Below are 13,966 nucleotides of genomic sequence, written 5' to 3'. Positions count from 1 at the left end.
AAAGAACAGTAATTGCAAAATTGTATTTCTTTTAAATATAATCAGTAAATGATGTAAAGTAAGCCAAGGAGTATTTTAAGTTAAGACATCTTGGATGTCAGAGGTGTGAGCAGCTAATTTTGTTCTGCTACCCATAACAGATGTAGCATATTTTATTTTAGTGCCATTATTAGCAACTTCCCATGCCGGCTTTCACTGAAGCACCAAGGCCCGCATGAAAATCGGAGGGAGAGGCTGCTGCTCACCACCACAGTGGAGGGCCACGGGCCAGGGCCACGGCCACTCGGCTCACTCCCTGGAGAGGGCTGGCCCGGTGACCCTCCCAGTGGAGGCTGTCACAGACCCAGGACCCCCAGGCTCCCCCAGGCTCCTCACTGTGCTGAGGGCAGCTGGTGGGAGGGACGCAGGGGCGAGATGCAGGCAGTGGGAAGGTCCTAGAGGGGAGGTGACTGGGGCACCCAGGAGCAGGGGCTTGGGGACAGAGCTGGCATGCACGGCTCTTTCTCACATTTCAACTCCATCAGCCTTCAAGCCAGCAGATGTGTATGGCTGCCAACTCCATCCACCAAGGCTGGGCACACAGAGATGGAGAAGATCAGCCCCTTGCCCTTGAGGAGCTCCAAGCCTAGGGGAGGAGCAGATAGGAAAGCAGATGGATCCCAGAGAGAAAAGTGCCATGGAAACTGGGGAGGGGGCGGAGTCAGCATGGACTAGTGGAAGAGCAGGGAAGGAGGACTTCTCAGAGGAGGTGGGCCAGGAGGGGAAGGGAGGATTTTGAGGAGAGGGCAAGAAAAACCTGCTGGGAGAAGGAAAAGCACTCCCGGGCCAGCACGGCCTGCTGGCGGTGGGCAGTGTTGGGCATGCGGGGTATGTGGCAAGAAATGGAGGTGGGGCTGGGACAGGCAGGCGCTCGAAGCCCCGGCCAGGCGGAGGTGTCAGCATTTCACCTGAGGGCAACCAGGCACCGGGGAAGAGTCTGGGCAGGGGGGGCTCCCCTTTAGAAAGGTCTCCCTGGTGGCGGAGGGTGTGGGGCACGGACCGGAGGAGTGGGCGGCAGTTGTGGGAATCTGAGAGGTGCCAGGCCCTGCCCTAAGACGCTGCCACCGTGGCTGAGAGAAGAGCGCCCGCGGGGATCCTTTCCGAGGATGAAACCCATAGGAGTTGATGACCAATCCCGTGTGGGGGTAAGAGGGAGGTGTCGAGAATGACTGTGCGTTGGATGATTCCTAATTCTAACTCAGGAGCTGGGTGGCTGGCTGTGCCGTTCTCAGAGGCAGGGAACACGGGAGTGGGAGGGGGTGGGTCAGGGTGGGAGGTGATGGGCTCAGGTTCAGCCATGATGAGCCTCCCAGCCAGACAGGCCGGAGAAGCAGGCAGGTCCCCGGCTCTGGGGCTCTGGCCAGGGGTCTGGGCAGGAGGACGAGCCGGGACGTGAGCACAGCCGGAGCCCCGGAGTGGAGGAGCTTGCCCAGGAGAGCAGATGGCAGGGGAGGGTGCCAGGCCTGGGGAACAGGCACATTCGAGGGGCGGGCGTAGGGAACAAGCCCGTGATGGCGGCCTGAGGGGACCAGCCCAAGGAGTGGAAGCAACGGCAGAGGGTGCCACAGACACCAGGCTGAGAGGCTGTGGTCTTGGCACTGGGATTTGGTGACCCCCGGAGTCCAGATGTCCTAACCTTCACTCAGTGCTGACCCCAGGCACAGCCTCTCACTTCTGTCCTGGGCCAACTCCACTGGCCATTGGTGAAGACCCCTCCCGCTCTCTGGCCACAGTGGGGGGTTGGCTCAATGGCCCCCCATCTTGAGGTCTCATGCATCTGGACCACTAGGATTCCTCCGCGCTGGGCTAGCGAGGGAGGCTGGGGCAGGGGCGCCTGGGCTGTACCCTGCCTTGAAGATCACCTGCCTTGGGTATGGGGGGCTGTGTCCTCCATGGAAATCATACCCCGGGCCCTGCTAGTAAATAATGTGATTCAGGACCTGGGTGAGGGCAGTGGAGCCCTACCCCCCTCCGGAGTCCCCGAGGCAGGGACAGAGAGTTGTGCTGTGCTCTTGGAGTCCCCTGCCGTTTGGGGGACTGGTGGGTAAGACGCGGAAGCCGGCCGTATGTGCCACGTCAGAAGTACAATGAACGGCATGTGGCTACAGTGGCTCCCAGGCAGGTGTGGTGGGAGGGAGGTGCCAGGGCCCAGTGGGAGCAGTGGGCACAGCAAGGCAGGGCCAGCAGCACCAGCTGAGTAAAAGCTAGAGCCCCAGGACAGGGGCCTTGGTTCTGACCACAGAAGAGCTCCGAGGGGCACCTCTGGGAAGAGGGTGACAAGGAGAAAAGTGGCCACAGGGAGAAGATCTAGTCCCAGGCTGCCAGGTGGGGGTAGGCGGCACCTTAGGGCCCCTCTGTTCATCTGGTGGACTCCTCCCCAGACACCTGCTGGCCAGTCAGCAGGGGCCCTTGAGGGAAGGGGGTGCCTGGGATGGGGAGCCAGAGCCCTGGAGGGTGGGGGCCGCAGGCACCAGCAAGAAAGCTGAAGTTATGCATCAGCACTGGCTGATGGAACCCCCAGCCTCAGAACGGGGGTGCCATGAAGACGTGGGTCTGCTGGGAACATGCCCACCCTGCCACGACGTAAGCATTGTTGCCCTGCTAGCATTCCGGGACTCTGAGCCAGAACCTGCTCCCTCACTCCAGATCGCCCCCCCCCCCCCCCCCGCCCCATATCAGAGCCCCAACTCCCCTCTAGACCCAGCCAGGCCCTGCTGCCCCTCGCAGCTGCTACCCCCAGACCACTGGTTGCAACTAAGATCAGAGGTAGCAGACATAAAGCACCACATCCTGTATCCCGCAGCACCCCCGCCCCCCCAAGGCCCAGCTGGCCCCAGAGTCCCCTAGAGCAGCCCGGCAGCCTTCCTGTGTGGCAGGGGAAGGGTTAACCCTGAGCTATTTGCCTCTGTCCCCTGGCGCATCTTGGGTGGGGGGCCAGAGTCAGGAATGCATTTGGGGCCACCCTCTGCCTCTGCAGCCTCGGAGCACACACACCTGCAGCCAGCGGCCAGCAGATAGTTTACATATTTGAACCTGGAGCTAAGGTGCCGAGACATAAACAGGAAACTGGATCCGCAGCCTGTGCCCCATTCTCAGGGGCTTTTACCTACTACAAAGCACTTCCTCCTCCTGGCCTTTTTTCTGGTGGCTTTTCTGCCTCCTTTTCAAAGGCACAGGGCTGGGGGCTGGGGTGTTCAGCGTGACCCTGTGACACTGTTCAAAGCCGCCTCCTGCTCCTGGCCAAGGGTTTGGGCCTCCGAGGGTCCACAGGTGGCGACGACATTGACACGGGGTCCAATGCCCAGGCTGGAACCTGACTGACCCTGGCACCTGGCTGACCCTGTGTGCCTGAGGCCTCTGCCAGGCCTGGAACCAACTTGCCTGCTGGGCAGCCACATCCCATCCCTTCTCACCAGCGTAGGGCGGACCTCGGATCTTGCTCAGACACACACATCCAGGCCCCACCTTTGGGGAAGTTATCCTGATGGGTGTGTAGGGGTGTTAGGCTGGGGCGGAGGAGTAGCTGAGGCCTGAGCCTTAGACCCTATGTCAGGCCTCTGGTGCTGGCGCCGGGCTCCCATTGACTTCCCAGTGAATGTCAGCCTTCTTGGCTGGACGCTCAAGGCCTTCTGGAACCTTCTCCAGGTTCATCACTCACTGGCTTCTCTCTATTTCCAATACATTGTATGTTTAGGCTTTGAGGCCTGAGTCCAGCTATATCCTAATCTTTTAAGGCTGCCTCCTCCAGGAAGCCTCCCCTGATCTTCTCAGACCAAATCCATGCTGCCACCCTGGTACCCCTGGCACTTATTTCCCTCTCCATCACATCTCCAGTCGTAGGCCAGTTTGTACACTAACCATATGTGAACACAGCGGTCCCCCACCTCAGCCCAGTGTGAGCCACTCAAGACAGCTCAGCATTCCTGTGCCTTGTCACTATAGGTCCTCCATAAAAGTTGAATCACATTGAACCAAGCTCCCCAAGATCAGGAATCCTGTCTTATCTTTTCCCTCCCAGTGGGTGCTCAGACCCCCTCCCTCCCGCACCCCCTCCCATTTTGGAGCTTTGTTCCTGAGTGCCCTCTGGTGGACCAATTCCAGAATCATTTTCTGTCCTAAGGGCCTCAGTTTTTTCATATGTGCAGTGGGAAGATTTTCTACCCTTGGGTTTGGGATGAGGATAAATCAAGAAACGGATGGGAGAGCCCTTCGGAGGCTTAGAAAGCCTATGGGATACGACGTAAGGAAGGCAGGGCCCTGTGGCTATCCCCGGGCCCAGGCCCAATCCTGCCGCCTGCATCGCCTCATGGCTCACAAGGTTAAGCACTTTGCACATATCGGTGCTTTTAATCTTCTCAACAGAAGCTTTGCACAACCAAGCTTCCTCCTGCCCTGTCCTGAATTCATCTAGGCGTTCTAGAAGGTCCTAGAAAAAACCAGGAGGGACAGGCGGAGAGGCAGCCCTGCTGAGGCCTGTCACAGGGGCATGTGTGTGCATGTTCAAGCGTGTGCCTGTATGCACGTGCAGGTGTGGGTTGGGGGTGCGGGGAGCAGGCAATATGACAGGTGGCGTTGGCGTTCCTGGGCTCCAAGCAGCTTTGCCATTCCCATCCATCCTCCTGGGGGGTCCTGTAGGCAAACTCCAAGAAAGCAGCGGGCGGGGAGGCAGCAGATTTCTGGTGGCAAAAATAGCCCACTTTGGAGTTCAGGAAGGACTGATTAGACCAGCAAACGAGAAAACCCCAACAAACATCGCTAAGCAAAGTAGGAGATGGATTTGAGACTGGAGGGAAGGAGGCCCCTACTCTGGGAGATGGTGAACACCTGTGGGCTCAGGAAAAACACAATGTCCCCTGGGCATTGCTCTGGCCTCACATCAGCCCTGAGGAGCAGGAGAAGTAGGAACCAACAAGGTCAAGGTGAGCCCAGAGGACCCATGCTCGGCATTAGGCGTTGATAAAGAGTGCCAGTTCTCAGCCTTAGGGACACCCTGTGTGTTAAGGGAAGGAGAAAGTGAGATGGGACATAAAAGAGAGATGGGACACAGGAAACACACAGCACCAGAGTCTACCTGTGTGAGGTCAAACAAATCATGGTGGAGCTCATCTGGGAGGACTTCCTGGAGGAGGGGTCACTTATAGAACAGTTTGAATGAAGACCTGAGCTCATTCCCAACTCTTGGTTGGGAGTTCACATGCTTTTCCAGAGTAAGAGAGGCAACCATTTGCTTCTGGGTCGGTCACAGCTCCCAGCCAAGTTGGTTCATCAAAACCACCAAGGGAAGAGAGATGGTGGAGATTCTGGTACCCACTGGAGTATCCATATCCTTTTCCTGTACACGGACTCCATGCCTCTTTGTTTCTTAACTCAGAAAGCTGGAGGGGGAGAAAGGAGGAGTAGGGATAAGGAGGGAGAAGGGGGTGGCTGAGCCTGACCCTCAGGTATCCCATGTACCACATGGGCCTGGACTCTAAGCCACCCTCTGGGGCCAGGGCAAGATGTGGCTTGTGAATGGTAGGAGGCTGTACAGTGGGCCTGAGGCGTCCTCAGAACATGCTTCTAGTGCCCTGGACCCTCTAGGGTTGCGGTGAGGAGGGGCCAGGCTGAGAGGGAGGGGTGGGGGGTTAACAGGGCTGCCATGGAGCTCTGAGCAGGAAGCCCTGGGGGCTCTGATGATGTCTTTTCTTCCAGTCAAGGTATTTGGCAGGAGCTGGAGGGGCAGAGGGAGAGTGGGGAGGGGTCCCCCGCTGAGGTGTCAGGGAAGGCCAAAGGGCAGGAGCCAACAAACCCACAAACACAGGGCAAACAGGCCCAACAGGATACAATCCTGGCTGCCAGCGAACCTGACTCCTTGGCCCCACTGGGCTCCTGCAGCGCTGATGTGGGGGAAGAGAGAGACACACTCCCTTGGACAGCCCACAGCCCTACAGAGCAGCCTAGGGCCTCCCCTCCACCCACAGCCCAGCCAGAGGCACACAGCCCCCTCTTTTCTGTGCCCCGCCCCAGCCCCTATTGCTGGTTGGAGGTCTCAGGAAGCCCAGTGAGTGGTGTATTGAGAAAGGCTAGGCTCTGCCCATTCATAATTCGGCACATTCTCCAGCCATGCCGGGCCCCAGAAGGTGGCTCTCAGACAAGACACCGAGTGTCAGCGTCGGACCTAAGGCCACACAGCCCACTGTCAGCAGTCCCCCCTCTAGGACCAGGACCCGGTCTCCAAGTTTCACTTCCAGGACAGAGCCAAGAAGAAAGTGAGTTCCAACATCTTATCTTCTGGCTGGGGAAACTGAGGTCTTGGAGGTCAAGACCAAGATCACAGAGCTAAGAGAGGCCAGCCCTAGGAGGGCAGGCCTGGGGGACAGGAGGCAACCCCAACCTCAGGGGTCAGGACAGTCCCACCAGGGGCCCCCCCTCCCCCGAGCCTCACTCCTCCACAGAAGAGCCCCACCTTTTCCTGTGGACATATTTCAACCTCACCAAATCCGCTAATTATTGACAGTTGGTGAAGAGGAGATTTCACTTTTTCCTCCTGTTAAACTGCTCCTAATTAGTTCCCTGTCACACGGCTGGCTCGGCCGCCCGCCGCTCGCCGTTCACGCGGTAATCCCGCTGCACAGTGCCTCATTAACCTTTTGCTCCTCTCCTGCCGCCTGCCAACAAGATGAAGACAAAAACAGATTGTTGAACAATGGCTCCGGCTTGTATGTGCAGCCCCCTTCCCCAGCCCCTGAGCTCCCAGGAGGGGAGAAAGAGGCACAAAGACAGACAGAAACAGAGCTAGGCAGGGATGCGGGAGGGGGCCTTGGCCAAGGTACTGCTTCTTGCTCTGGGGAGACAGGAGGTTCATGAAACAGGATTAGATGCGCCCCCAGGTAGGGAGCACTGGCTGTCAGAGTTGGAGGGACAGTCCCCATTCCCTGGTCCAGCCTCTTTTGGCAGCAAAGCCCGCGGGCCCAGAGACTGGAACATCTCCCTTGAGGGACCCAAGTCACCAGCATGTGTGCATGTGTGTGTGTGTCACACTATTCTAGCAATGATTCCTCCTCCAGGAAGTCCTCCCTGATGAGCTCACCAGGATCTGTCTCACCTCGCACGTGTACTCTGGTGCCGTGTGTTTCCAGCGTCCCATCTCCCTCCTCAGTTCCTTTCTCACTCCCTCAATACATAGGGTGTCCCTAAGGCTGAGAACTGACACTCTTTGTCAAATGACCACATTTGCCTAGATACAGTGATGGCGAACCTATGACACGCGTGTCAGAGGTGACACGCGAACTCATTTTTTTGGTTGATTTTTCTTTGTTAAATGGCATTTAAATATATAAAATAAATATCAAAAATATAAGTCTTTGGTTTACTATGGTTGCAAATATCAAAAAATTTCTATATGTGACATGGCACCAGAGTTAAGTTAGGGTTTTTAAAAATGCTTACCCGCCGAGCTCAAAAGGTTCACCATCACTGGCCTAGAACACAAGAGCCTCAATTCCCAGTGAGGGCAGGGCCACAAAGGCCATCACAAATCAGGACCTACCATGTCACCGAGGCCTCCACAACCTGCCTGGCCTGACATTTCTTGTTTATTGGGTTGCTGTCCGTTCCACAGAACAGAGGCTCCCTGAGGCTGGGGGCTCTGACAGGGCCCTCCCAGTTCCAGGAAGAAGGGGAAAGCACCCCAGTGTCTATGATGGGGGAACAGACTCTGGGTGTGATGGGCCCGTTGATGCCTAGGCATGGCCTGGCTGAGCTAGCCTTGGCCAATGCCCCATAGCCTTATCTGCAGGTCACAGGGTCCGCCAGGGCAGACCCATACTCCCTGCACAGCCACACGGCTGGGGCCCGGGAGGGAGGCCAAGCCTTGTGCCCCTGTTCTGGTGCTCAGGTTCCTGAGGAGGTTCCTGCCCCGCCTGCTGGCCTGCCAGGCAAGCCCGCAGCCCTGGGTCAGAGAACAAAGGCACTCACAGCTACCCCAGAAGGTCCCTGAGAACATGGCCATGGGTTCCCCATGAAGGCTGGGAGGGCTGTGGAAGGGGAGTCATCTGGGCCTCGGACTTGGTCTTCTCATTTCATAGTGAGGTGGGGTGGGCAGGGGAGGGTAACAGAATCCTTCTGTGGGTCCACAGCTCACTCCATCACTACCAACTTTGGACCTTGGACAAGGAACTTAACCCTGGGATGCCTCAGTTTCGTCATTTGTAAGCCAATGGTACCAACCTCATAGGACTGTCATATTCTGAACCCCTATTTCTCCACCACAGCCAACCAGACCCCTCTATATACTGGACCCAGGCACCCCATCATTGTCCTCTCTCCAGGCTCCCAACCCTCAACCGAACACCCAGTGAATAAAACTTCCTTTGCTGCTCTCCAGTGGTTTCTCATCCCTGAGCCAACTGCTCTAAACAGAGAAGCTTGACTACCATTTGCCTCCTACACCGCCTAGTCTAGCTCCATCACCCAGTTTCCAAGTCTCGTCGGCTTCTAGTCCCTTCTGCAGCAGCCCCCTTGCAGAGAGTGCCCTCTTCCTTGACATACCCTTGTCCTCAGCATCAATGAAGCCACCCCATAGAGATTCCCCTCTGCCCCTGGCTGCTCTGGATGCCTTTTCTCCCCCCCCCCCCACAGTGACCTCACCCCTTCCTCAACTTCAGTTCCCCCCAGGCACCTAAAGTTCCGTGTCTCCAGCCAACATCTCTCCCCAGAGCCCGAGATGCACACATCGAACTGTCTAGGTAACATCCTTCAAGGGCATTAGGGAGATGGAACACAGCAAGACATGCAGAGTTTCCCGGCATGCTGCCTGGCATAGTAGATGATTAGTAAATGGTAGCTATTATTATTATTATTTGCTATTTTTATTTAAAAATTTAGCACCATTTCAATAGGCAGAAATACTGATTTGAAAAGGCCAGACAAGACTCTCGCCCAGCGATGGAAGTTCTTCTCTCAGCCTCTGGGGTTGCAGCTGTGGGCAAACTACGGCCCGCGGGCCGGATCCGGCCCATTTGAAATGAATAAAACTAAAAAAAAAAAGACTGTACCCTTTTATGTAATGATGTTTACTTTGAATTTATATTAGTTCACACAAACACTCCATCCATGCTTTTGTTCCGGCCCTCCGGTCCAGTTTAAGAACCCATTGTGGCCCTCGAGTCAAAAAGTTTGCCTACCCCTGGGTTAGAGGGTTGAAAGCCAAACACCACACACCAAGGCCAGCCAGGCTAGGAACCAGCTCCTAAGTGTAATTTCCAAGTTCCCTAATTAATTCATTAGTGTTCCAGCGATTACTCCTGTTGACAACCTTGGTGGCTCTTGGCAAGGTTGGGTCAGCCCAAGCAAGTCCAGACTTATTGTGGCAAATCCCACTGGCTTCTGGGATGTGAGACATGATCCCCCTATGGCAGAAGCAGTGCCTTGTTAGAGAGAATTAATTGGGAGGATGAGTGGGGCGGGGAGGGGGGACCAGGTCCTCTCAGCCAACTGGCTGATGGCCTTGGTGCTGTCGGTCACAGACAGGTCTCAAAACACCCCATAAATGCCCAGGCCTACCTACATCCTGTTGGGGTTGATTCAGGTGAGGATGGGGCGCTGAAAAATCACATCCCTACCCCGCTTTCCCAGGGAACAGCCTTATTGTGCAAAGACTACATTCTTCCCAGTCTAGAGAAAGAAGCCTGGGCTGCAATGAGACACCCAGAGAACTCTGCCTATTGAGGCAGGCCTGGGGGACCAGAGGAGCCTGCGCCTGGACATGGAACCTCTGTGAGGCCAGCACTGCTCACCGAGGCCGTCTCCTGCCATCTCCCCCTTCCCTGCCCCAGAGGAACACCCATCAGGACCCACAGCCTCCTGATGCCTCCCCGCTGCAGGGCAGCCCCCAGCTCCGCCTCTCTCACTGCTGGCAGGCTGGTCAGGTGGCTGAGCGAGGAGAGGAAATCCCACAGGAAAGCAGGTGCAGCCCTTCCTGGGAGCTCTGGCCTGGGAGTGGCCTCTGGGGTTCCTCCATGTCAGCCCTGACTTCTGTGACTTTGGGCTGGTCCCGGGGCTGCTCCGGGCCTCCTGCCCCCAGCAGAGTCAGCAGGATGGTAAACCAGGACCTTTAAAGTCCTTTCCACAGGCACAGTCTCGGATCCTGTGGGTTTGTCGGCCCTGGGTACCTCCCCGGTGCAGACAGGGGGAGCTGTGAGGGCTGCTTGGAACATCTGACCACAGCGGTGCCTTCAAGCACATGGGGCACCTGGACCCTCGTCTAGAACCGCAGATTCAGCCCAACTATACAGAGAGATGCAGCGGCTTCGGGGACTGCCCGGCCCGGCCCTCCAGGAGGGGGATGCCACGGCCTCGAGAGGTGCCCTCCCTCCATCTTTAGACCTTCCAGACAACCTGCAGCCCTGGGCTCCATGTGGAGGCCCCAAGCATCAGGTAATAGCTGTGCAGCTTCCGGGGGGGGGGGGAGGGGGAAAGGAGACGGGAGGGGTGTCCCTGGCTTCATGACAAGGCTGGGCCCTGCTGGCACAGATCACACACTAGGCTTGCCATCCCGGGGGCCCCCAAGAAAGGAGCCTCATCACCTCATAGCTTCCTTTTAAAACTCTGGGGGCTCAGTTCTCACCCTCCTAGGACTGCAGGGCCTACAGGCTGGGTCACCAACTCCTGCTCTAAGACCCTTGGTCCCAGTCCTCACAGGCCAGGTCTAATACCAGGACCCGAATTTTCACCTTCCCTGACTTCCCTCTGGGCACCGATACCCTCCCGCCGTTTCTAGAGGATAGAGCAGGGTGAGTCCCGCAACAGCAGCTTCAGAAGTGCCCATCTCCAGCCACAGCCTCCATCTGCCTGAGCTCAGTGACTCCACACTCCCCGTCCACTCTTGACCGCCTCACACCTTGCTTTCCCATCAGCTTGCTTGCCCACCTTCCCCTCCACCCGCTGAGATGCCAGGGCCCACCGCTTCTCCCGGCCTCTTACCAACCTCCCTCAGGCCCCACCCAGCTGGATGAAACCCTCTGAGAGAGCCCTGTGGTGCCCGGAGCTGGTCCCCAGCACCTCTGGGTGGACAGGCCCCGCCCACAGCCATAGGCCTGTGTCCCCCCTCAGTTTCCCCTCTGCTGACAGAGCTATAGGCCTCCCCCCGCCCCCCACCTGCACTGCCATCAGGCTCTCTGACTTCCTTGGTCAGCTCTCTCTCCCACTCACTCTCTGAACGCCTAGAACAGGGGTCCTCAAACTTTTTAAACAGGGGCCAGTTCACTGTCCCTCAGACCGTTGGAGGGCCGGACTATAGTTTATAAAAAAAACTATGAACAAATTCCTATGCACACTGCACATATCTTATTTTGAAGTAAAAAAACAAAACAGGAACAAATACAATATTTGTATTTGCATGTGGCCCGCGGGCCGTAGTTTGAGGACCCCTGGGCTAGAAGCTTCTCCACAGTCCTCACACTTCTGACCTTCCCTTTCCCCACCCTCTTGCTCCCTCTCTGCTCAGACATGAGAATACAGACCAGAAGCTATCAGAACAACTTCCTTAACCTCTCCACCCCTGAACCCCACCCCAACTGCATCTGCCTCCCCTGCTGAGGTGGGAGGGCTTTCTCCCTGTCAAAGTGACCCCCTTGAACCCCCACCCCCCACTCCATAGACTCTGCTCTCCGTCCTCTTTCTCCACTTCTCTCTTGGTGTGTTCCTGTTGCACATACAAGTGCCACTTCCTCCCGCTTATAAAAGGGGAAACATCTATGAATCTGTTTCTGTTGTTTGTTAGCTTATTTTGTGTATCAAATCCCACATGTGAGTGAAATCATATGGTACTTGTCTTTCTCTGGTTGGCTTATGTCACTTGGCATAATGCTCTCCAGGTCTATCCATGTTGTCGAAAAGGTAAGATTTCCTTCTTCTTTATGGCCGAGTGGTATTCCATTGTGTACATGTGGCACAGCTCTTTTATCCGCTCATTTTACTATGGACACGTAGGTGCTTCCAAATCTTGGCTATTGTAAATAACATAGGGGTGCGCACAGACACAGACAACAGTATGGCGAATGCCAGAGGGAAAGGGGGGTGAGGGAGGCAGCAGAGGGTAAAGGGGGGATAAATGCTGATGGAAGGAGACTTGACTTGGGGTGGTGAACACACAATATGATCTACAGATGTTGTATTATAGAATTGTACGCCTGAAACCTATGTGGTTTTACTAACCAATGTCACCCCAATAAATCCAACTAAAAGTTTTAAAAAATAAAAATAAAAAGGGGAAAATAAATAAAAGCTTCTCTTGATCCCACACCTCGTTCCAGCTGCGGGTCTGTTTCTCTTTTTTCCCTTGATGCCAAGCATTCCGCCCTGCCACCCGGTTCCTCGCCCCTCAGCTGGACCTGCCCCTTGGGTCAGGGTTTGCCTTCACTGCCCGAGACACCCAGACACTCTTCAACCTCCCGGAGCTTCACCTCTCAGAGCGTCTGACTCTGTGATTGGCCCACCAGCCCCGAATCCCACTTGGCTTTGTCCCTGCCTCCCTGGTCACTCATCCTTAGTCACCAGCCCTACCAGAGCACCTCCTTTCTCTACAGGCTCACTGGCGGATCCCACTACGCCCTCGATTCCGTTACTGTCTCTTATGTTGGTGGCCCTACTTCTATCTCCCAGACCCAGTGCCAACTCCCCCAGCCTCCTCCAACCCCACGTGTCCATCCATTGCAACACGCTGTCCTCCCTCAAACCGGTCCTGCCTTGTGCCTCCATCTCATCACGTGGTACCTTCATCTGCCTGGTTGTTCGAAACCAGAAAGCTGGGCACACATCCTGCAGCTCCCTTTCCCTCCCACCACATGCAGCTCCTCAATTCTCACGAAGCTGCCTCCTAACTCTCTCGGAAAGGACCCGCTTCTCTCGATGCCCACTGCCAACAGCCTGGTCCAAGCCGCCATCATCTCTCGCTGGACGCCAGCCACAGCCTCCTGATGGCTGCTTCTCCCCCAGAGCTCCAACCCAGCCTCGCCATGCAGCCGTGGGGACCGTTCAAAATCAGCATCTGTGGTCCTGCTTTGCTCAACCCTTCCTTCTGATGACAATGACCCTCTGCGTTGGCTCCCAAGTTTGCACCTGACCCACCTCATCTTGCTCCACTCTCTGCTCCAGCTGCAGACTTTGCTCAGCTCTTGAACATGCTATGTGCTGCCTTCATCCCAGGTGACCTCAGCCCATGTGTCCCATCGCCCACTGTGCGCCCAGCCAACTCTAACCCTTCCTTTAGGTCCCAGAAAATGCCACTTCCCTCAAGGCTCTGTTGGGGCGCCTCCACTATCTCTTCCCACATCCAGCTCAGTTGGTCCTGCCCTAACAATCCTCATCCTTCATTTTCTATTCCCTGTTTCATTGTTGTGTTCACTGCTTCACCCTGAGCTCAGAGATGTCTGTCTCATTCATGGTTCTAACCCCAGCACCTAGCCCAGTGTGAGGGCGTCAGCGCTGAATAAGGATTTGTTAATTAATGGCCTAACTACATCCTCCTGTCCTGCCCTTTAGCCCCTCCCCTCACTGACCTCTGACATCTGTGGGAAGAGGCTGATGGCCAGAGGCAGGGCCAGGCCGAAGGCTGCCAGGCACACGAGGCTTTGCACAGGGAGGAGCAGCCGGGGACGCGCCTGCAGGAGAGCTGTCCTGTGGGGAGAGGAGGAGGCCAACTGTGAGAGCTGAGATGGGGTGAGCAGCCCCGGGTCACCACACTGGGTCCCATCAGAATGCAGGACCAGGACAGCATGGTTCCAGGCCAGTGCCAGCCCGTGACTAAATGGTTGCGGTGGAACTCTGTCTTTGCATCTTCCCCAAGCGCACCCTGCCCCCAAGCCCTGTCCTGAAGGACATTGCTGGTTGAACTCTCACCCATAAATCATGTATGAGCACTTGTGGGGGCCCTTCCCACACCCCACCA

The 13,966-nt window shown here is 56.4% G+C and overlaps 1 protein-coding gene across 3 annotated transcripts in view; it reads right to left on the bottom strand.

Moving 5' to 3' along the window:
* Positions 1 to 13,966, bottom strand: part of SFXN5 (sideroflexin 5) — a 100,103-nt gene that overhangs the window by 3,997 nt on the left and 82,140 nt on the right. For 2 of the 3 annotated variants that reach the window (XM_036334128.1, XM_036334129.1), the window contains one exon: positions 13,578 to 13,695. The exons of the other annotated variant lie outside the window; for it this stretch is intronic. In XM_036334128.1, the coding sequence (XP_036190021.1) occupies positions 13,578 to 13,695 (118 nt within the window). The remainder of the gene's footprint in view (positions 1 to 13,577; positions 13,696 to 13,966) is intronic. 3 annotated transcript variants of the gene reach the window in all.

This window comes from Myotis myotis, unplaced genomic scaffold (genome assembly GCF_014108235.1).
Source record: "Myotis myotis isolate mMyoMyo1 unplaced genomic scaffold, mMyoMyo1.p scaffold_m19_p_14, whole genome shotgun sequence".
Taxonomy (NCBI): Eukaryota; Metazoa; Chordata; class Mammalia; order Chiroptera; family Vespertilionidae; genus Myotis; species Myotis myotis.
Note: the sequence above shows the minus strand (reverse complement) of the source record. Positions and strands in the feature narration are given on the sequence as shown.